Genomic DNA, 24,360 nt, shown 5'->3' with positions numbered 1-24,360 from the left:
AGACCATCATGATGCTGTAAACAGAACCTGGATTCATCCGAAAAAATGACATTTTGCCATTCGTGCACCCAGGTTCGTCGTTGAGTACACCATCGCAGGCGCTCCTGTCTCTGATGCAGCGTCAAGGGTAACCACAGCCATGGTCTCCGCGCTGCTGCAAACGTCGTCGAACTGTTCGTGCAGATGGTTGTTGTCTTACAAACATTCTTATCTGTTGACTCAGGGATCGAGGCGTGGCTGCACGATCCGTTACAGCCGTGCGGATTAGATGCCTGTCATCTCGACTGCTAGTGATACGAGGCCGTTGGGATCCAGCACGGCGTTCCGTATTACCCTCCTGAACCCACAGATTCCGTATTCTGCTAACAGTCATTGGATCTCGACCAACGCGAGCATCAACGTCGCGATACGATAAACCGCAATCGCGATAGGCTCCACCCGACCTTGACCTAAGTCGGAAACGTGATAGTACGTATTTCTCCTCCTTACACGAGCCATCACAACAACCTTTCACTAGGCAACGCCGGTCAGCTGCTGTTTGTGTATGAGAAATCAGTTGGAAACTTTCCTGGGGGGTGGGGAGGGGGGGGGGGCGGGGGAAGAGGAAGTAGTAGGTGTCGCCACTGGCGCCAACCTTGTGTGAATGGTCTGAAAAGCTAATCACTTGCACGCCACAGCATCTTCTCCCTGTCGGTTAAATTTCGCGTCTGTAGCAGGTCATCTTCGTGGTGCAACAATTTTAATGGCCAGTAGTGTATATCCGTTACGCCCTGTACTACGGAGTACCAAATACATTCTTCTACAATTTATAATAGAAGATTGAGAGGAAAAGAGGAAAAGGATGAATAAGTATATGTTGGTTAGGTAATGTAAAGTACGGAACAGGATTATCGAGTGCAGATCAACCATTACGTAATGTGGTTCATAGAAAGAAATGCATCATGTGGTCGCCAACATCAGTTAATGAATAAACTGAAGACGGAAGTCCACAGGTGTCAATCCAACTATTGCTAACACGTGTCCAATGGAAGACAAGATGGATTTCGTCTATACACTAACACTGTCGCCGCCAACTTGCGTCAATAGTATAGTGCAAGTTTCGAGCAGCCGTTCGCATGGATGTCAACGTATCAGAAATGGTACGATCGATCTGGTGTAACAAGAAGCATGATTCATTCAGTAAGGTGACGAGTTTCCGTGGATCCATGGTCTAATTTCGAGGACCCTTCAATCTTAATTGCCATTGTCGTTGACTCTACTTGGTAACATGAAGTGGCCGTCTCTTGCCGGGCTCCATGTTCAACGATGTGTTCCGAAAAGCGTTTGGCTGCACGAACATTCTATTCTGTCGGCCGCTATGCCACAGAACTTCATCTGTTTTGCTTTGCACAGCAGGCAAGTTTCTCATGCCGACTGAGATCAGCCGTGGGTGTTACATAGGTGTAGGCTTCAAGGATCTTGTCGCTTACCATCCATTAACCATTATCCGTAGAGATTCGCGACGGCAGCACGCTGAAAGTTATCTGTTAAATTAATTTTAGTGAAAGTAAATCTGCAATATTGATTGTGGCCGCCTCAGGTTCCCCTGTTCCTCATTCTCGTCTTTGTTATTATCGTCGGGCAATAAGGTGCTCATGAGGAGTTCGGCAGATTCTCCACAGTCACTGGTGTGGCTGCCATCTATCAGGGCTGACGGCACCGTCGATGTCCGAAATTTCGACGCTGCAGTCTTATAGTGCATGCCGCAGGGGCCACCCGCCAGACTGTCGCGAACGAATCTCTGCCAACTCTCATCCTTGCCGTGTTCAACTTCTGCTTAAGCAGCGGCTTTGGCCGCCCGTACCGCACAAGCGTGGCCTCACGCATGTGATCGCCAAGACTACGCTGGTGATGCCGTCTGCAATCGCGTCGGAGGCGCTTTAGCTTGGGAGTCCATGGCGCCTTAGGCGTGTTTCCTGTATGGATGCGCGGGGCTGCGGCCCTAATATTGATTGTGATTTTGATGTTAAACTGTCAGAAGCTAAACTTTACACTTCCTATTCCGAATGGTGCGCATACCAAACTTTATAGCTGATGGCCTATGAAATGCTTACTGTTGATGACAAAATTCAAATGCAAGAATGCGTAGAGAAATCTAACTGCAAGAATTCTATGAAAATCATGTCCTATCTTAAAATTACTGCTATGACCAAATCTGACTATGACCTTTGATGAAAAACTGATTACTTTGAAACTAAAGACTGCCCATGTGAAATTTAATTAAAGAAAGAATCTGTTTTCTACGCTATTTGTCCCACCTGAGTCGCACTGGATAATGGCGTGCAAATTGCTCACGTAGCTACAGCGCGATAACAGAGGTGCAAAATTTAACTACTAAGATGCGAAAAGGTACAGTGCGCTCTCTAAAAGCGTTGCTGTCATTCTTGGTTCATAATTTTTGATAATGATTTTAAAGAAATTGAAAAATAATTGACTCGTGGGATGTGGACAATGACATTGGGTTAAATGAACTCACTAGCTATCTCATATCGTTTGATTTAATAACATTTAATGAAACTTGAATAATAGTTAAGCATTCTCTGACATCACGTAACTATAACACAAAAATTAAACTTAACATTTATAATTTTTCCTTAAACAAAATTTCAAAATCTAATTCTTAAATCCATTTCCCTCACAGTGATCGATAATTTCTAACAAAGAAATGAAAAGCAAAAAGATTTCTGATCTGGATCTCTGACGAACCAAGAATGCTGCATTATCAAACTGCTACTGCAAATCAAACGAAACTTAATCATTACCTGAAATCCATTTTTCACAAAGGGTATTTGTGTATTGTGTATAGAACTGGGGACTAAAAACGACTGAGAGGCTTCGTCCCCTCGTAGCCCTTAGTGGTACACAACCCCAAAGCAGGCCACAGCAGTCCACCCCCCCTACCGCCACCCACACTGAACCCAGGGTTATTGTGCGGTTCGGCCCCCAGTGGATCCCCTCTCCGCCCTGCCCCGCCCCGTTCCCCGGGAACGTCCCATACCAGATGAGTGTACCCCAGATGTTTGCATGGTAGAGTAGTTGTGATGTACGCGTACGTGGAAACAATGTTTGCGCAGCAATCGCCGACATAGTGTAACTGAGGCGGAATAAAGGGAACCATCTCGCATTCGCCGAGGCAGGTGGAAAACCACCTAAAAGCCATCCTCAGGCTGGCCGGCACACCGGACCTCGACACTAATCCGTCGGGAGGATTCTTGCCGGGGACCGCCACGCCTTCCCGCTCGGGAAGCAGCGCGTTAGACCACACGGCTAGCACGGCGAGCTCACAAAGGATATAATCGTACCAATGTAGAAATCAATTCTTTTATTTCTACAACAAATCTTCCATTAATCCATAATATGATTGCAGACCGCGGTAGCCGAGCGGTTCTAGGCGCTTCAGTCCGGAACCACGCGGCTGCTACGGCTACAGGTTCGAATCCTGCCTCGGGCATGGATGTGTGTGATGTCCTGAGGTTAGTCAGGTTTAAGTAGTTCTAAGTCTAGGGGACTGCTGACCAGAGATGTTAAGTCCCATAGTGCTTACAGCCATTTCAACCATAATATGATTCCCAAAAATCTCGATTGTTCGCTGCTTGCTGCTACTAAACCAAACTCTACTGTTCGCATCTAGCACCAAAGGTCTTTGTCCTCTTCTCTCCTCTCCTCGCAATCAACAGGTAAAACTGCCGTGCATCTTCGCAGAGGAATGACACCTTCAATTCGTCTCTGAGGAGCGCAGTTCCTTTGCCGAGGCTGCGCGCGCATGTCTATACAATTCAGGCCTTACAAGCGAGATTCCCGATATCCAAAACAAGAAAAATTCCTACGAAAATTTACACACACACATTTGTCAACGCGATCAGCTAACCAGCTTCCCCTTTTCCGAGATGCTCATTCACAGTCGCCGGACCACAGCAATCTGCTGTTGGTCAAAGTCGTCCATTTCAGTGAATTTTTCCCATTTCAGGCCCCTATCGCCACTATAATGATTTCCCATTCTCCGTTCGTCTCTGTTCCGCTTATATGATGTACTTTCCACGTGCCACGACGCCAGCAGGTGATGCTCACTCTCGCAACGGACAGTGCTCGTAATGTTTTTTCTCATCGTTGTATACACTGTCACTTGCATATTTCCACCCCCGCCCCCCCTCGCACTCCTTCCTAAGTTTCAATTAACATTAGCAGTCGCAAGTTTAATTATGGAAGTCGGAATCTATGTAATTGGCCTGGGAAAGTGGTAGAACTCAGATACAAGTGACAGGTGAACACGAGAAGGTTAGGATCTGTAAAAGCATAGTACTCCCATCCCATATTCCTATTACATTGAGATATAGTTTTGTTATTATTCACTTCAGTATCTGTTGATAAAGATATGCGCATGGCCTGCACGATTGCTCACTAATTCAAAACGATAAAACGCCTAAATGTAGTCATTGTTCATTCGACAAACACAACACTAACCGTACCAATTCGCACTGTTATTTTACACTATTGTTACAATGCCTATTTCAGTACGCTGAGCGTCATTCTGGATTTTTCACCATGATGGAACTGTTGATGGAACATGGTATGCTGTAACTACAGTATATGAAAATTACGGTCCATTTGATCCACTTTAAAGCAGAATACCGCTTCTTTCATGTCTACTTTTTACAATCTTTTTATCCGTATTACTAGTCGATATACTTCCTCCTACCCCGTTTCCCTCACTTCACTTATCGTCTACCAAAAGTTCGTGATTTTGTAATCATTAATATTCTATGTAACTCTGCTCGCACGTGCACTCGAATCACTATCCTTGTACTGTCGATCCTGGAATGTCAAACGAAGCCCGTCTGGCTGACAAAAAAGTTAGCCCCTATACACTTCGTGGTGAAGCGTACGTCGTACCAATACTATCGATTTCTTCCCCATACCTTCGTGGAATTAGCCATGAAAAAATTACTTTCTATGTGTCTCTGTACGCGTCCTCATCGTTCTAATCTTGTTCTCATCATCCTTATGTGGTCTACAAAATGGTCACAATATTATTCGATTAGAGTTTCTTCGCATTTACCCAAAAGGGTTTCGCGAGAACTTCGTCGCCTTTCTTCCAAAGATTCCCATTTAAGTTCCGTGACCTCCCAGGTTTTTTTCTTGCCTAGGGCAGTACTATAGCGATGGGCGGACAGTTTCTCTATCGCACGATGAGGATTTGCTTCAAGGTGGAATGACAGCTTTAATCCGCCACATTCAGTGACAACAGCTTTCCGCAACACGTTGATGCCAACGACATTTGTGTCTTGGGAATCGAGGTTCTCCTTGACAGTGTAGCACGTGGAAATCCTTTTGCGTGCATGACTCCGCTGATAAAGTGGCTACGCGTTGTGCATGCAGGTCCGACTGCGATCAGATTCGCTGACACCGCTCGCCTCGCCTCTCCAATGCTATTCTCGACTGTGGCGTCGACAGACCTTCCTGTCACGTAATACTCATGTGGAGATCTATTCTGTTCTCTGTGGGTATCTGGCTGAGATTCAGTTGGTTAAATGAGTATTATGGTTTCACAAACCGGACTGTTAGCATACAAAGAATTCTAAGTAATATCGCACTGTCTCGTTAGCCATGTATCAGGTTAGTCCCTACACGTTATTTAAGACACGCTATACTGATAACGTAACGTACTGTCTTTTCAAAATGCAGATGTTCCCCAACAATATCTAAGACTATCAGATTTCCATAAAAACCACGGAAAATAACTTGGTAAAATACAAAGAAAAATATAAAGAATAACTTGAATGTACGCCAGTAACCCATCTGAACAGTACTGTCCAATTATACACCAAACAAATTTGCTGTACATCTATAGAAAAATAGAATAGAAAAGACCATCAAATTGCAATACGAGTGAAAAGTCATAAGCGCGCATGTGTATCTGAATGTGTTAAGAGATAGTTTTTTGTATTCTCCCAAATAAATAGCGACACAGTTTTCCATTATAAATGTTGGTCTGTAAAATGCAGTGTCATTTGTTTTATACTTTCTCATGAAGACACAGTGAAGTAAAATGACTGAACAGGACTTAATCATTACAGAGCTTATCACTCACCGTGCACCGTACACTTTATAACTTTAATACTGTGGTATATTAGCAAATCACGTCGGTTCCTGGTAGTCAGATGCAAATTTTTTATCTATCTGATATTATGAACTGTCTCACAGAATGATCCTCATTTTACCCACAGCAGGCGAGTGAAGGAGATCAATAATCATTATGCTTCGTTTATGCTTTAGAATCTGGAATGCCTTTTGTATGTTACGATATTACAAACTGAAAACATGCCGTTGGTTACCCTGATTACTGCAATATTTAGAAGCACCCAACTCATTTGTATGTTTTTTTTTGTTTATGTCTTTACTGTGAATATATATAACACTAATATTTAAGATAAAAGAGTCTTTCTATATCCATTGTAATATGTATATTCCCTTAAAAGGACATGTGTACAAATAATGTAATAAAAATCTTTTATTTCGTATTCAATTTTTAATTCTTGTTGCCGGGGTCTTGCTTTTAACTTATTACTACAACCGTTCTTGATTTAGTATGTGTGGATATTTCCTCTGTGGTAGTGTCTGCGATGCTCTTACTGTAGTAGCTGGTTTTGATTTTGTACGAGGGGACTTAGAAAAGTAAGTTATACATTATCGTGGCAGACCAAATAACTTGTATTGAACGCTGCACTGCAGTTCAGAGTGACACAGAAACGTGACACTATTTTTCAGCATAGTCAGCAGTCTCTATAAACAACGGTCGGAACGTTCTACCAATCGTTCAGTTCCTTGGTGATAGAAATCCACTCCTTGGCCACATAGCCACACGAGAACAGCTGTGCAAACGTCTTTGTAAAATCTCTTTTCCTACAGTGTTCTTTCAGCTTGCCGATTGCCTGGACATTGTCGTCCGTGGTCGATGTCGATGGCTTTCTTTCTCGTCGGCGCGGTTTGCTCAAACTGTTGGCATCTTATCCCCACTCTGGCTGGGTGCAACACTGCAATTAATGCATGCAGTGCCAGAATTTCGCGACCAATTTGTGTGTAATTTAGACTTTTTACACACAAATATTGTACTGTTCGAGGTACTTCAACTTTGGAGTGCTTTTGCTGTTGCTACGTCATTTCGCTCTCAGACTGTGATGCACCTGTTAACCGTACCACAGCAATACTGCATATGCAGGAAACCCAGAACATGTAATCTCTTCTGCCAAGGCACCACTGTTGTTGGTCAATTGTCTTAGCGTAGGACGACATGTATAACTTACTTTCTTACGTCCCTACATATTTGTGATCTGTTCTGTTGTATCATGTGTGTTTCTACATTTTGCGGTCGTATTTTGGGTTGTTGCGTGCGTGCGTGCGTGTGTGTGTGTGTGTGTGTGTGTGTGTCTGTGTGTCTATGTCTGTGTGTGTGTGTGTGTGTGTGTGTGTGTTGACTGGTTCAAATGACTCTGAGCACTATGGGACTCAACTGCTGAGGTCATTAGTCCCCTAGAACTTAGAACTAGTTAAACCTAACTAACCTAAGGACATCACAAACATCCATGCCCGAGGCAGGATTCGAACCTGCGACCGTGGCGGTCTTGCCGTTCCAGACTGCAGCGCCTTTAACCGCACGGCCACTTCGGCCGGCTGTGTGTGTGTGTGTGTGTGTGTGTGTGTGTGTGTGTGTGTGTGTGAATTGTTACATACACTACTAGAAAAAAAGTTGTCACTTTTGCGAAACCCTGTAATTGTCTTCATTTGCGAAGCATAAGTATGAAATTTGGTTCAAAGGTGCCTACAACCCTCCTCTATAAAGCTGTAAAAGCGTGGCGGCCTGCGACGTCACCCTCTGACTCACCGACACTTCGAACAGCAAGGTGTCGACACTTTCGAAAGAAAAGGCCACAGCTCAGAAGTTCATATGAGGTGTAAGGTGGGTTAATGATGTCACAATGGCATCAAGTTCCACCACAATTGTGCCCAACACCGTCGTGGACATATCGCACTATTGGAAGTTCGTCATCCTCTTACGCACATTTCAACCCTTCTTCTGACGCTTCTGCTATGTAGGTCAGAACCACGACATCCAGCGCAGAAATCACACAATTTTTTCTTATGGGGGGAAGTGGAAAACATTTGAGGTACACCACCACTCAAAATCGGCATGGAAAGCCCTTATGAGATGACATAAAGGGCGTCAGTGAAACCAGCCCTATGCTTGGGACGTAGATTCTTATATATTTCGAGGTCGGAAACGACAGTTCGCAATGCGATGAGCAACAGTACGACACTGTTGACAACGTTAGACACTGTTGACACCCTCTGAGTCATTCATCTAGGGTCATCGTGGGGCTGCAGTCCCATTGAATATGACATGGCATGTTTGGTGTGTAGTGCGACTGCGACTTTTTGCTCTGGTATGCCTGATGGAATCACTAAACACCACTGAAAAGCACTTGACGAAATCTGAACGTGATCCAAAGCAGCAAAGGATGTTTAAACTTTTTTAAACATATTCTTTGGTGACTTGCTGTAGCGTGATCATGCAGTGATGCCAAATTGCCATGTGCTCGAATAAAGCGGCAAAGGATCTCTCTAAGAACCCCCAGTTCGGCAACACCCTCGGTGCCACCCACACACCTTCCTTGAGAACATTAAAGATGCACCTGTCAGAGACCTGGGCACCTGTTCAGCTGGGTGCTGTCTTGCGTCTGCTCTAGCGCCTGAGAGCAGGCAACCCTTTCGACTCCTCTGACGTAGGGTTACCTGCCCTCAGGCGGTACAGCAGCTACAAGACACCACTCAGTGACCGGGTGTCTAGGTCTCCGACAGCTACGTCTTTAATGTGCTCAAGAAAGGTGTATGGGTGGCAGTGAGGGTGTTGCCGAACTGGGGGTCCTTAGAGGGATCCTTTGCCGATGTATTCATTGACATGGCAATTTGGCACCCCCCTGTTTCGAGTGTTCGGATGTCGAGTGTTGAGAGTGTCGAGCGCATGTTGGTGCAACTGAACAGTTTCGAGTCGTGATGGTATGACTGTGTTGCAGTATTCCTGCTGTGGTGTGGTAGTGTTGTTGCTTTTGTGTCTTGTGTCTGTTCGCTGCCAGAGGAGCCGCGCGTGACGTGACTGCAGTCTTACCTGTACAGCTCTGCGCTGTCGCTGTGTGCCGTGTCGGTGTTCCTGCGCGCCGGCTTCCTGCTCAAGCTGCTCTTCATGGTCGCCACCGCCGCCGCACACCTCGCTCTCTACTCCTCCATAGACGCCTTCCACCTCTACTTCCGCAGCACGCGCGACGGGTGAGTCAGTCGACGCTCTCCTACTACTGCCACCACTACTACTACTGCTGCTACTACTAGCTAGAGTATTTACACACTACCATCCTAGCATACATTAAAGTAAATAAATTCGTAATTTTACGAAATAAGGAAATCAAACAGTTTTCCAGTGTAGCTCAGACCATATGTCTTGGTTGGGACATAGATCGTACGTTAACTACTCCACGTGGTTCTCTTAATGCTGTTGTGCAAATGTTATCTAGCAACTAACTGTATATCAGTAGAAATGAAATGAAATGAAATGTCGTGTGACGAGGGCCTCCCGTCCGGTAGACCGTTCGCCTGGTGCAAGTCTTTTGATCTGACGCCACTTCGGCAACTTGCGCGTCGATGGGGATGAAACGATATGATTAGGACAACACAACACGCAGTCCCTGAGCGGAGAAAATCTCCGACGCAGCCGGGAATCGAACCCGATCCCTTTGGATTGACAGTCTGTCGCGCTGACCACTCAGCTACCGGGGCGCGGACTATATCAGTAGAACGGAATGGGAACCATCTTAAATACAGTTTATAAGATGAAAATCACTTGTTCTTAAGATACCTGCTCAAACGATGGGCCTTGGCAAGGTGTGGTGGCTTCCGTACCTCAGTGATGCAGAGAGCTCTAATGTACCAGGGTTGGAACTTAAATAGTTGGAACTATTTATTCACAACCGACACAAAAGAGTTACACGTTTGCACCTGTTAGTGTCATTCAAAGTAGTCACCAGCGTTGTGTAGAAACCGTTGCCAGTGATGTGGAAGGCGTAGTATACCGTTAGCAGAGCCTGTTGAGTTGACGGTGCGAATGGGGCTGTCTACTGCCTGTCGAATCTCTGGAACAGTTCTGAAACGAATGTCACGAACTTGTGCCTTCATTTTCAGAATCAAATCAAAGTCACAAAGACTTAAGTCCGGGGAGTATGGTGGATGGTACAGTACTTCCCAGTCCCATCGACCGAACAGAGCAGCCACAGCTTGCGCTGTATGCACCCGCCCATTGTCGTGCAAAATGATGGGTGGGTTGCGCAGAAAGTGTCGCCGCTTCTTTCACAAAGATGGTCGCAGATGATGCTCCTCAAACTAACACTAATACTGTGCATTGACGCTTTCCCGTGGAGGAACGTAATGCTTTCGGATAACACCATCACAATCGTACACGAGAATCACCATAACTTTCACCATACTGGGGCTCTGACGCACTTTCGACTTTCGCGGCTACCCATAATGATGTTTCAGTTTAGGCTTTGTGGCATTCGCTTCAGAACTGTTCCAGAGATTCGACAGGAAGTAGACCGCTCCATTCGCACCATCAACTGAACAGGCTCTGGTGAAGGTATACTACGCTTTCCGCATCGCTGGCAACGGGTTCTACAAAACGCTGATGACTACTTTGAAGGACAGGAACAGGTACAAACATGTAACTCTTTTGTATCGATTGTGAATAAATAGTTGCCACTATTTGAGTTCCAACCCTCGTATATGCAACGAAATTTGAAGGGTATTTGTGAAAGAGCCAGACTAACATATGGTTCCTGAAGAGGGACAGCAGCTTCACCAATAGTTGCAGGGGCAACACTCGAGACATTTGACTGATCTAGTTTTTTTGCATAAGCCAACGTGGACTTGCTGTGCTGCGACTGCAAACCATAGAAATGAAGAGAGGAGATGTACATCACTAATGCACAGTTTAATGAAAACATCCTCTTGCGTAAAATGTTGGAGGGTGTTGACATCAGAAAGAACAATTCTGTAGTCTACGTGTCAGGATATGAAATTTCCATTGCTTAATGGGGTCGGTAGATATGAGAACTTCAAAACAGAAGTAGCGAGGTTGGAAGTAGATATAGTGAAAAATAATGAAGTGTGATGGCAGGAAGAACAGGAATTCTGATCAGATGTGTACAGGATTCTCAAACAAAATCAGTTAAAGACAGTGCAGCAGGAGGACTAACAATAAAAAACAATATAAAAATATGAGTGAACTGATATGAACAGTACAGTGGTTCCGCAAATGATAAAGAGGTTGAAAGAATGTGTGATCACGTAAAATGGACTAGTCAGTATGTTAAAGGGGATGAAAATTGACTGTGAATGAGGACCGGAATTCGATAGCAGGGAAAAGGAAGAAACGGAGGAAGAGTACGACGACATAGAATGAGGGACAGGAATGAAGGGGCAGCCGGCTGCTAGAATTTTAGTAAGAGCTTTATTTGATCAGCACAGAAACTTTAAGTTTCCTGAAACAAGGTTGTAAAAATAGAGGAGACTGGAGACCACACATGTTTTTGGCTAGACTACATAATGACAAGAAGCAGATTTTGAACCAAAATTATAAGCTGCAAGAAATTTCCAGGGGCGTCTGGGGTCTTATACAACAATTTATTCATTATGAATTACAGATTAAATACGAAGAAATTGCAGTAATGTAAGAAATTAATCGAATGTAATCTGAATACATTGAAAGAACCAGAGGTGTTTGACGGTTTCGGGGCGAGTACAATGTAACTATGACGGAAACAGGCAAATGGAACGCAACTGAAGACAAACGCATAGCTTTGAGAGATGGTATAGTGGTGTCACCAGGGGAACGATTAGGCGAAGAGACAAACCCACTAGAAATCTTTGGATAATACTTATTATATCGAATTTAATTTATGAATAGAGTAAATATAAAAACACAGCACGTGAAGTAGTCAAAGAGGAATAGAGCATCCAAAAATGAGTCTGGCAGAAGGTGGAAAATAGAAAACCGGGAATGATTAGAGGAAAAATACAAACCTGTAGATAAACTTACGACACTGAGAAGTACAGATACCACACATAGGAAAATTAAAGAACGCTTCTCGAAAAAGCGTAGCAGCTGTGTGAATATCAAGAGCTCGGATGGCAGTCCGGTACTAAACAAAGAAGCTAAGGCTGAGAAGTGGAAGGAACGTACAGAAATGGATATACAGGAAAGAAACTTGAAAGAACTACTGGGGTCCCATTTATAATATATATATAGGAAGCAAATGATGACTAGCTAGTAGGAAGGCCATGAACCAGCGTGGTTCCCTTTCTCGTACCTTAGTTCGTTACGAAACTGTGAGGAGCAGTACGTCATTTTTAATATCATCCTACATTGTTATTCGAAAATCCACTTCTTCTCTTCAAGACTTGTTCAAGAACATATCGCAGTTTACCATTCACGTAAACATGACGTTACTGAAAACGTAAGACAAAACTGACTCTAACGCCTGCATACTAGCACACACTGGGTAACTGCTCCACTTTCTAGAACTGACAGTAAGCAAATGGAAAAACCAGGATAAAGCACACCTATCACCCAGTCAATAGCCTTCAAGTGAAGGTTACTGTGGAAACAGTGTGCCCCAACGAAGAGCAAGTGGAGATGCTACTCGTCTGAGGAGAATATAAGTTAGGAAAACAGTAACAGAAAATAATGCTTTTTATTTACAACATTGGTACAATCACAGTAGCCAATCTGATCTCAAATAACACTGTAGTCACTGAAAAGGCTATCATCTCCACATCCAATGGAAGACCACCAACAGTGTACGTAGGCTCACTTCATAGATTTATGGGAGTGTACAGGATTTAATACAGAACGCTGGCGCACTGTCTGGTGACCAGGAAACGTGCACTACAGTTTCTGCATCATATGCTGACCAAACGATGAAAATTCCTTCTATTGCCAAGATGGGGACCGGCCGTGTCCGTACCACGTGCAACTGTGTGTTGTGTGTAGATAGAGGAGTTGTGTGTAGATTAGAACAGATATCCTCCGACGTGCTGCAGGATCGTGATGGACAGCATACAATGATAAACTAAAAAGGCTCGGTTGTTTCTTGATTGCTGAACAACCGATGGTGGCGTACCTCAGGAAGGCGTTCTGGTGGCGTGTCCTCAGGATGGAGCTGGTGCCCGCGCCGTTCCGCATGGCGCTGCTGCTGCTGGTGGTGGTGGGTCTGCTGCACGTGCTCGACCGCCAGCTGGAGTTCACGGCGCGCACGGACTTCCTCTGCAAGGCCAAGCTGCGCGTCGAGCAGGATGAGGTGCGTACTCTCTCTTCCAAGCGCCTTAACAGCCCAACCTCAGGCGACTGGCCGGGTAGTGAACAAATGGCAGGAACTTCGCTCCTCCTTCCTTCCTTCCATCCTTCCTTACATTCACAAGAAAATTAGATTATCGAGGCAATGGAAAAATCAACAATTTGACGGAGCTAGATGCAATTCGTAGATGCTCTTAATCTCTTCAGTCCAATCTACAGAAGCTTTCTGGCGACGGACACTGCATGTTCAGAACATATGTCGGAGGTCAGAATGAGATTTTCACTCTGCAGCGGAGTGTGCGCTGATATGAAACTTCCTGGCAGATTAAAACTGTGTGCCCGACCGAGACTCTAACTCGGGACCTTTGCCTTCGCGGGCAAGTGCTCAACCATCTGAGCTACCGAAGCACGACTCACGCCCGGTCCTCACAGCGTTACTTCTGCCAGGCAAAGGTCCCGAGTTCGAGTCTCGGTCGGGCACACAGTTTTAATCTGCCAGGAAGTTTCATATGTCGGAGGTCATCATCATCATCATCTTCCGGGATAACAGGCTGTGGTCGATGTGTAAATATTTCTCCTAACGTTTCATCTCTAACTGTGGGAGACGTCTCCAGATGTAAAGCGGTGAACTGCCACCAGATCTCGAGGAATCGTCGAAAGTATAGTGAGTATAGAGGGCACCACAGGCCATCACATGACGTCGGTTGGTAGGGTTGTTTGTGGGAAGAGACCAGACTGCGAGGTCATCGGTCTCATTGGATTAGGGAAGGACCGGGAAGGAATACGGCCGTGCCCTTTCAAAGGAACCATCCCGGCTTTTGCCTAGAGCGATTTAGGGAAATCACGGAAAACCTAAATCTGGATGGCCGGACGCGGGATTGAACCGTCGTCCTCCCATGACGTCGGCTACGATAGCATCTCCAGCAGTGGCAACATTCCCGATTGAAAGTAATCGATCGTCATTCTTGCAGTGTAATGTTGACATCCATATATTATCTAATTCAACACCTTCCTCTATCCTGTTAAAATTATTGCATTGTTTGTAAATCTCAATAGCCTCTCTATACATGAGTGCAAGATAATGCAATGTTTTCGATATGACGCTGATCTCCCTAATATGATTTCGTGATCACCGTCTTGGTAAACACGTTCCGGTACGGCCGAACGTCCCAGGAGGTAATTCAGCTTGTGTTCAGCCAGGCGGGTATTAACATTTCTTTTCGTAGTACCAGTTTGAAGAAGTCCACAACTACAATGAAGACTATGTACACCCGGCGTAGCCAAAGGATTTCGTATATCTTTCATCGATCCTAGAGATCCTTTTGTCTTCATGGTGGGTCTGAATGCAGTTTCCACATCACACTTGCTCAATATTTTCCCAATGCGATCTGCCCCCATGGGCGGCCGTTGTTCCTCATTGATCCTGAGTCCTGTTAGAATAATCATTCCTCTTCAGTGCCGAACGTAGATGTTCAATGTCATCTTTTAGATAAGCCGGTTCACAAATTTTGTATATCCTGTCTACCAAGGTTCTAATCACAACTCTTTTCTGGCTGGGGTGGTGGTTAGAATTTTTATGGAGCTAACAGTGAGTACGCGTGGCTTTACCAGAGATAATCTGGTAGCCGACGTCATATGATGGATTGTGGTGCTTTCTACAATGCGCGTATATTCGGTGCACCCTCGAGTTCTGACTGGAGTTCGCCCCTTTACCTCTGAAGATATCTCCCACAACCATAGATGAAACGTTAGGAGAAAGTTTTATGCATCAATCACGGGCTGTTAGCCCGGAAGTTTTAAGCTAAATCAGTACAGGCCGTGAAACCTTACATAGTATGATCAGCTTCCTTGTCCACCTAACTTCCACTTGCCTGGTTGCATCTTCTCCTGACCTCTACTTCAGTCTCAGTACGGTCGCATTCAAGTCTTCGTCTTCAGTGTTACTCCTTGATTCCGATCTTTGTCTTTCTTTCACTCCACCTAGTATTCCCAACATCGTCATAGCCCACATCCGAATCGTGTTCACATTAAGACTCGAAGTCCCACAGCCTTAAATCAAAATAAGTAATAATACATTGACATTAAATCGTTAGTGTTGAATCTACATAAATATATCTATTGCGCAAAAACCGTTTAGCTTTGTTCGCATAATCCTCAACGAGAAGTTGAACAAGATTCAATAGAAATAACTGCATAGTTTCTTGGAGTCAATATAAAAAAATCTTAGCACCAGCACTTCAAGAAGCTTAAGATAATACTAATTTCATCTCTGTGTTGCGTAAGACACCGTTACTTGCTTTCTCAAACACGTGCGACCTATTTAATTCGAAACTGCATTCCCTAAAATTAAATTTTTACCGTTTTCCATTTGCCAACTTGCATTCTTATTTCAATATTGCACGATTTTTCATTGTTATGTTAGTCATTTTGTATTTACGTCTCTAACTGTGTTTACCAAGAGTCATTAGATTTCACGCACGCGCAATGTTATAAATGTCTGATAGTTCCCTCAGTTTTTAGACGTGCTCGGTACCATCGCTGTAGCTACACTAACCGCCGTCCAGACAGGCAACACGTCTAAGGACTAGATTGCGTCACGTGACATAGATGTCATTCACCGAAATAGTATGCAGAATGCAAAATCGGCAACTGGGTGGATACTAGAAAACCTTTTCCCACACATAAAGCGTCCTCATCATCGTTTTCATCTTCATGATCATCAACAACACCATGCGCACTATCATCTCATTTCTTCTTCCTCTCCTTCTGTTGGTCCTCCTCCAAATGGCCTCTGAGCTGATGCGCCATTTAAAACTTTGGTTTTGTGTCTACTATCTGAGTATTAACTGAACATCGGAAATGCGATGGTGAGTCAATAAATAAGTCGCAAACGACATATCGGCGCATATCGTTTTCGATTTCGCGACCATACGTATCTACAAGTTGGCAGAGCATGTTGTGTGGAAAATAGACTACACACAATATTTCGCGGCAAACACTTGAATCCGCAGTCACACAAAGATCTCAGGTATAATGTAAGTGTGCACCCGACTGGCACAGCGTAATTCTTGTGAGACAAGGGACTGACTGCAGAGGATGTTTTTAGTGAAATTCGTGTCGTATTTGGTTACAATTGTATTTCATGGAAAGTTGTATTAAATTGCGTGCAGGAACTCAACAAAGGACAAGTTTTCATTATTTAAATCATTGCAAGAAGAAATTAAAAATGTGGAGCGTCCTGGTCGCCCTGGTTATCCAGTGATGCCACCTTATTTCCCCGTCAAGGGGTATTTCGCTACCCGCACGACACATCTGTGTTTTTGGTTGCAGCAACTTTAAGAAATAAATTGTTTATGGCGCGAGAAGTCATTCGTGGGTTCCGAATGGTATCAAAAGAAGTCCATGCTGCAGACTTTCAAGGCCTTGTCGGGCGATGAGCTAAGTATTTAGATATGGGTGGGGAGACTTTTGAAAGGTAAAGTAAATCGCAGGCAGGAACATGTGGCAATGATCTCTACCTCTGTTTGCAACTTGTTTATTGACTCACCCTCCCAACAAAGTTTTTATCCATATCTTACAATTTTCCCATCGAAGTAAAGTAAAACCGTTTAGAGGATTTACAATTAGCTGTAACAGGTCAGGTGACCCATAAGAGTATCTGTGCACTCGTATGCACATCAAGCCATGGGTGAATGTGTGAGGACGATGGTACTGATGGAGAAGATGTATGACATATACTAAATCCACTGCCGCACTTGTACTTCTTCGACACACCGACGTCTGCCGCTGAGTGTGGCGTGTTGTGGCGGTGCCGGCAGGTGGAGACGATGCGCGGCATCAACAAGATCCTGCTGGAGAACATCCTGCCGGCGCACGTGGCCGACCACTTCCTGGCGGGCGCGGCGCGCCACTCGGACCTCTACCACGAGCGCTACTCCTGCATCGCCGTCATGTTCGCCTCCATCCCCAACTACAAGGAGTTCTACGACGAGAACGACGTCAACAAGCAGGGGCTCGAGTGCCTTCGGCTGCTCAACGAGATCATCTGCGACTTTGATAAGGTAGTTCGCGAACCGTGGATTTAACTTTTCAGAATCTTTCTTAAAGAATTTACTTTATTTACTAGCGATTCATCAAGAACATTAACACATTTAATCACGCTATGTGATCGTGGAAGTAGTTGCCAGGGAGTAACTGTTGAAAATGAAATTACTTTTAACAAATGGGAATTTTATTCCTAAAAGCTTTTCAAAAACAGATTTAAAATTATAAGCAGAAAATCACCCTCGAAATACCAGGTTACAATTTTATTTAGAGGCAGAAAGAACGATATTGACAGTATGAGCCTTCGGGCTGAGAAGCTTGCCTGCTCCCTTTCAACACGGCCGTAGTCACGACCGCTCACAACAACCTCTGAAAGACTACACTGGTGCAAATCTGCAACACACCAGATTATTTTAAACTAAAAATTTTAACAACTCACACAAACACATTAACTATGCACCCCGTAAGAGGGATGGAAATGGTACAAACACTCACTCTAAGAGATTATTTGTCACCGAAAGTGCAATTTGTTTTTAAAAGGACTCTTACAGTGGAAGGGTGGCAACTTTATAAACCCCATGAAATTCAGACTTACATAAAATGTACAACATGCTCTACATTACACATATACCGCCTCGCAAGATGATAGGCAATATAAAAACATATTTCAGGAATTCGGCCTTTACACCTTACTTCGATAAATTCGTTAACACCGAATCAGACAAACATGACAAAGGCAGCTATTAACGTACGGCAGACCGACAGACAGACAGACACTATCTGCCTAACAAATGCGGACGCGAGACAAACGAGCAAGCTGGGGACGAGGGACTGACCAAGAAAACAAGTAGAATTTAACAAGTAACTGAAACAACGTATCACGCATCGCTTAATTTCTAATAACAGCGATTTCTGGCGAAGACTTGGCGCAGCACCCCCAAATCGAACTCCCGAACCGTCCGCTGCCAGCCGCTTCAACGGACGCAGGAAGGCGCGCCGATCTCCCGTCTCACGCCGTCGCAGCTCGCCCCGGCCAGACCGACGTCGTGGGTTGACTCCTGTTGCTCTCGTGTCGGCCGCGAAGCCACTACCCCTCGCTATACGGTGCGGCCACTGGACTCACGTGGCGACCTCACATGCGCCGATGCTCCAGGCGGACAAGTCATCTTGTGTCCCACTGCGCGACCGACCAACCTATCAATCCAACCGCCAATGCCATTCCCTGAGGAAAGTCTAGCAGACTGGCGGCCTAACACATACTAGCACTCCGGACGACAGACAGACACTAACCGCCTCACCAATGCGGACGAGAGACAGACACAGACTAACTTGGCTAACCAACTGACCAGACTCGCCCAGACTGACAGACTGACCGACTGCCAAGCTCATAGCGCCCCTTAAATGCACGTGAACAGGCAACTTTTCCCCTTTCCCACCAGAGAGAGACATCAAAGCTGCGATTGCCACAGCGGCGCCACCGCCAGAAACGGAGGGCGACTGCTTTACACTACGTGCAGAGGCACGCTCTTCAAAACAGCAATTGTTACCACGGCTCAGTTTCTTTCCTATCAAAAGTTCAGAGGCGTAGCAAAGTACTTCTGCTTAGCAGGAGACAGGAACGAGCTGCACACTTCCGAGTGATTAATATCAAATAACCAGTTCTGAGGATGAAGATGTTGAGCAAAAATGGATAACAATAAAAGAGTTTTACTACATACCAGAGACCAGTATGTGGCGAACAAGGTTGAGGCCTCACAAAAACCCACCGTAGTTAACTAGCCGTGTCAGAAAATTACTGCTAAAGCAAAGTAATCTTCATAATAAAGTTAAGCAAAGTCAGTGTTTGACTGCCAAAGACGAGCTGAAAGGAAGTAAATTCAGCGTAAGGAGAGTACTGCAAGAAGCTTTTAATGAATTCTAAAATAAAATTTTCTTACTGATAATCCAAGAACTTTTTCCTCCTCAGTCTTCTGCCTGATTTGATGCAGCCATCTACGAATTCCTCTCCTATGCCAACCTTTCCATATCAGAGTAGCACTTGCAACCTATGTCGTCAATTTTGTGCCTGATGTATCCCAGTCTCTGTTTGCCTGTACGGTTTTATCAACAGCTCATCTAGTACCAGGGACATTTTGTCTTAACACATCTCCTACCATCTTGTTCCTCCTCCTTGTCAGTTTTTCCACATATTTCTTTCCTCGCCGATTCTGCGGTGAACTTCCTCACTCCCTAACTTATCAGTCCACATAGCTTTCAACATTCTTCTGTAGCTCCATATCTTCGATTCTCTTCTGTTTCGGTTTTCCCATAGTCCGTGTTTCATTACTATACAATACAATGCTCCAAAGGCACATTCTCAGAAATGTCTTCCTCGAATTAAGAAGGCCTATGTTCCAACTAGTAGATTTCTCTTGGCCGGAATTGGCCTGGTTGCCTTGCTTGTCTACTTTTCATGTTCTCCCTGCTCCGTCCGCCATGGGTTATTTGTTGCCTAGGGAACTTGTTCTTCACTCTCACAGAGGATAGCAATGTCGTCAATGGATCCTATCAGTGATATGCTTCCACCTTAATTTTAATTTCACTCTTGAAGCTTTCTTCTATTTCCGTTATTGCTTCTTTGAGTGAACAACAGCGGTGAAAAATTACATCCCTGCCTTACGCCTTTTTTAATCCGAGAACTTCCTTCTTGGTCTTCCAGTCATATTGTTCCCTCTTGGTTCTTGTATGTACTGTATATCACCCGTCTTTTCCTATAACTTACCGCCGGCCGAAGTGGCCGTGCGGTTAAAGGCGCTGCTGTCTGGAACCGCAAGGCCGCTACGGTCGCAGGTTCGAATCCTGCCTCGGGCATGGATGTTTGTGATGTCCTTAGGTTAGTTAGGTTTAACTAGTTCTAAGTTCTAGGGGACTAATGACCTCAGCAGTTGAGTCCCATAGTGCTCAGAGCCATTTGAACCATCTATAACTTACCACTACCTTTCTCAGAATTTCGGACAGTTTGCACCATTTCACGTTGTCTTGATTTTTCTTCAGTCATGCTACAGTTACCACACACAACGTCAGAAAGCGTCTCTGAGGGAATTACCTTTCCCAAAGCCAAACTGATCATCAAACTAAAACATCCGCAATTTTCTTTTTCATGCTTCTGTATATTATTCTTGTCAGCAACTTGGATTCATGAGGTGTTAAGCTGACTGTGTGATAATTACAGCACTTGTCGGATCTTGCATTCTCCGGAATTGTGTGGACAATGTTTTCCCGAAAGTCTCATGGTATATCGCCAGTCTCACACATTTTAAACACCAAAGTCAGTAATCATATTGTTGCCATTTCCCCCAGTGATTTTAGAAATTCCACTGGAAACATGTTTCCAGTCACTCTGTAACAATATTGACACTGAAACGGGCAGCTGATAGAGAGAAGGCTGAAACAATGAATTCGGCTTTCTGATATTATTTCACCGCAGAAGATAGTAAGACGGTTGCTCATCTCAATCATCATACGAGCGCCTAAATCGGAAATATTGAGAATTTGAACGTGGGATAAAAAAATGAACTAAATCCCCTCAATAGAGAGAACGCATGTCGACTAGAGAGCTGTGAGATTCTACTGAGATTATGTGGAAGAACTTTCTACCATTTTAGCAGAAGTTTACCGTAGAGCAATGAAGGGTTCAGGCGCACATAATTATAGCCTTATATCGCTGAAGTCAGTCTGTTATAGAATTATACAATATGTTCTATGTTCGATGTTTTACAGAACGAATATGGATTCCGTAATCAGGGGTCTTGCGAAACACAGGTCGCTCTGCTCGTCCTTGAAATAATGTGTATGGCATTCAACGGCATCCAGTTAGATACCGTGTTGCAAGACATCAGGGTGGTCTTTGAAACAGTTCTTCACTGTCGTTTAGTGAAGAAAATCGAGTTTACCGAGTATCGACCCCTACATCTGTCTGTATTCAGGTCTCACTGACAGGCAGAACTTTCTTATGTATGCTTCTATATATATTGTTCTTAATGTGGATAAAGGCAAGCTAATGTCTGCACATAGGAAAATAATAAGAAATAATTAGATTATAAGATTAGATGCCAACATCTGGAGCACAACGTTTAAATAATTGGAAGTAATGTTAAGAGCCGTTAATGAAATGGGGCGAACAAGCAAAATGTATGCAGGAATAAACGAATGCACGGCTTGAATGTGGGGGAAGGGCTGGTTTCTGTGAAAGAGCGTTCCATATGCAAAGATAGACTCTAGCGGGACCAATACTCCAACGTTTGAAGTCCTTATGCTCCGGCAACGTCAGTAATACTCTTTGGAAGAAAGAAGACATTTCCGCGAAACCCTGTTGGGTAAATTTGAACAATCGGTATTCGAAGAATACTGATAGATCTTTGTCCTGCTACCACTATACATCTCAAGTAGAGATCGTGAGAATAGCGTTTGAGTAATGAAGAAATTTGTCTGGAATATATGAACATAAGATGGTGTATCATTCTCATTAATGTTAATTTAGTAGTTTATTTGCTTTTAGATAATGAATATTACGTAACAAAAATGTAGACAGTCATTTTTCCGTCGCCCCTGATGAATGTTGTTACAAGTACCTTCTGCCAAGCGCTGTGCCGTGTCGTGTAGTGTATGCGGTATACGGGAAAGTATACATCATGAATCAGAACTCCACCGACATAATTGTGCCGGCCGCGGTGGTCTAGCGGTTCTAGGCGCTCAGTCCGGATCCGCGCGACTGCTACGGTCGCAGGTTCGAATCCTGCCTCGGGCATGGATGTGTGTGATGTCCTTAGGTTAGTTAGGTTTAAGTAGTTCTAAGTTCTAGGGGACTGATGACCATAGATGTTAAGTCCCATAGTGCTCAGAGCCATTTTTCGACATAATTGTGGAGGGACCCAAGGTCTCCGGCAGCTCGTTACAAAGTTTTGACATTTCGTTTGGTTTCTTTCCCCAGCTACTTTTGTATCTGTATTGCAACTGAAAATAGCGCGAACAATGCAAATGTCGAAGATACTACTAAAACACGATATTACTGCAGTTGTCCGTTATCGGAAACACGCGGTAGCGTACAGTAAACAAGTACACTGGTGACCAAGGAAAACACATATCAGTGTCAATGCTTTCAGGTCAGTTGTGAATATACTGTCAACCTCGATTAAGCGGTGACTCGCGGTAAGCCGACCGAAGCACCCTCACACGCAGGTGCGTTTGCGTGTGTCTTTTGTTTCGAAACAAACTTGTTCCGAAGAGTCAAACCATGTGCTGTTGTCAACACTAATGTCAACTTTATCTTCTCTCTGAAGTTTTCAATCAGCACTGTTCGGTTCTGGCACGGGTTTGTTTTCCCTGCAGTGTTAATTGTACGTTAACAGTAATACACAGCAGTACTGATAGGTTTACTGACGGAGAGTTGGTCGATACGCTCCTCGTCTGTTGTGTCCATGAATACGATGGGAGAGCGGCGCGACGACCTTTTGCTGGCCTGTTCCCCGCAGCACTATTGCATCTCAACGTAGGTGTTTTGTGTTGTACGTTTTACTGATTGCATACCGCAAATTTTTCTAACTGTCCACAGAAACAAAGGTAATTGGGGTAACAAACCATAATTATATTATTACGGTGTCACGAGCCATCGGAGACTATGATCCCTTATACCAAAAAAAATCAGAAAACAACGATGACCAATATTTGAAATTTTGTCGGTGAAGTTCTGGTTCATCCTGTACGTGCGTGCGCACCGACAGCCGGCAGCTACCATATCCTTTTAGTCTTGCTTAGGCGTCCCTCCCGTCTTTTCCACCACTGGATCTCACTCTAGAATTTCCTTCTGATCCTTTATTGATAAATGCCTAGACTGTTTGCCTTACAGGATGTATATGGGATGTCCGTAATATTGTAGCAATATTTTACACCGATCTACATGCATATGTAAATCCGCTATTGAAAAACAATCATTGACATTATAAATGATCACAGAATGAACAAAATTACAACAATAAATTGCGCAGAACAATCTGAAACGCCCTCATTACAGTACAGATGTGTCCATTTGCATGGAATGACTCAAATAGTGTGTCACTCCACGTTTTCGCACTGTAATGCACAGTGACAGATCTCATATGACGGCAGCACTTGAGTAATTTAGCAATTTGTCGGAAATGTATGAACATAAAATGACGTATCATTCTAACTAATGTTAATTTAGTAGTTTATTTGCTGATACTACTATGTCAAGTAGTAATCTTTTTCAGTTTTACACACCAATATCCATGTATGCAACATATATCGTGCATGAATACCATTAGTCACGTAGACAATGATGGAACAATATTTCCACAGCTGTTTCTCTTTGCCCTTGCTTTGCTTTAATAATGTCATATGTCAACGTCATATTTACTATATTTATTTTTGTTTGTAGACTATATCTTTCACTTTACCAAATGTATTAGGAAGCTCAAATTAATCTTATTCCTTGCAGCTAAACTCATTTTTTAATGAGCAATTAATAAAGATAACGTGCTGTTTCCAACAAACATTGTTTCTACTCGTGCAATGAAGATACTATTTTTTTTCTTTATTGTTATTTCACTCCCCAAAATGGGGTGGGCTGGCAGCGGCAGAAAACGCCGCTCTTCAGCCAAGAGAGTTACAGAAAAAAAACATAGTCAGATGAGAAAAGAACACATAACATAGAGTGACATAAAGTGATGAATGAACGAGAACAAAAATGGTAGATTTAAAAACAACATAGACGAGAGCCACTCACACATGCGGAGAATGAACACTCTTGAGTCGACACGAAAACAAAACAAAAAAAAAACCACAGTGTGAACGCAAATGAATAATCCTAATGACACTGTTGGTGCTGG

The 24,360-nt window shown here is 44.0% G+C and overlaps 1 protein-coding gene across 2 annotated transcripts in view; it reads left to right on the top strand.

The window, feature by feature from the left end:
• The window catches only part of LOC124606332 (adenylate cyclase type 2), a 338,520-nt gene that overhangs the window by 263,172 nt on the left and 50,988 nt on the right, over window positions 1-24,360 (top strand). For both annotated transcript variants that reach the window (XM_047138315.1, XM_047138314.1), the window contains exons 13-15: window positions 9,194-9,357; window positions 13,292-13,436; window positions 17,251-17,493. In XM_047138315.1, coding sequence (XP_046994271.1) covers window positions 9,194-9,357; window positions 13,292-13,436; window positions 17,251-17,493 — 552 coding nt within the window. The remainder of the gene's footprint in view (window positions 1-9,193; window positions 9,358-13,291; window positions 13,437-17,250; window positions 17,494-24,360) is intronic.

This window comes from Schistocerca americana, chromosome 3, assembly GCF_021461395.2.
Source record: "Schistocerca americana isolate TAMUIC-IGC-003095 chromosome 3, iqSchAmer2.1, whole genome shotgun sequence".
Lineage (NCBI taxonomy): Eukaryota > Metazoa > Arthropoda > Insecta > Orthoptera > Acrididae > Schistocerca > Schistocerca americana.
This window is presented reverse-complemented; position numbering and strand designations above follow the sequence as displayed.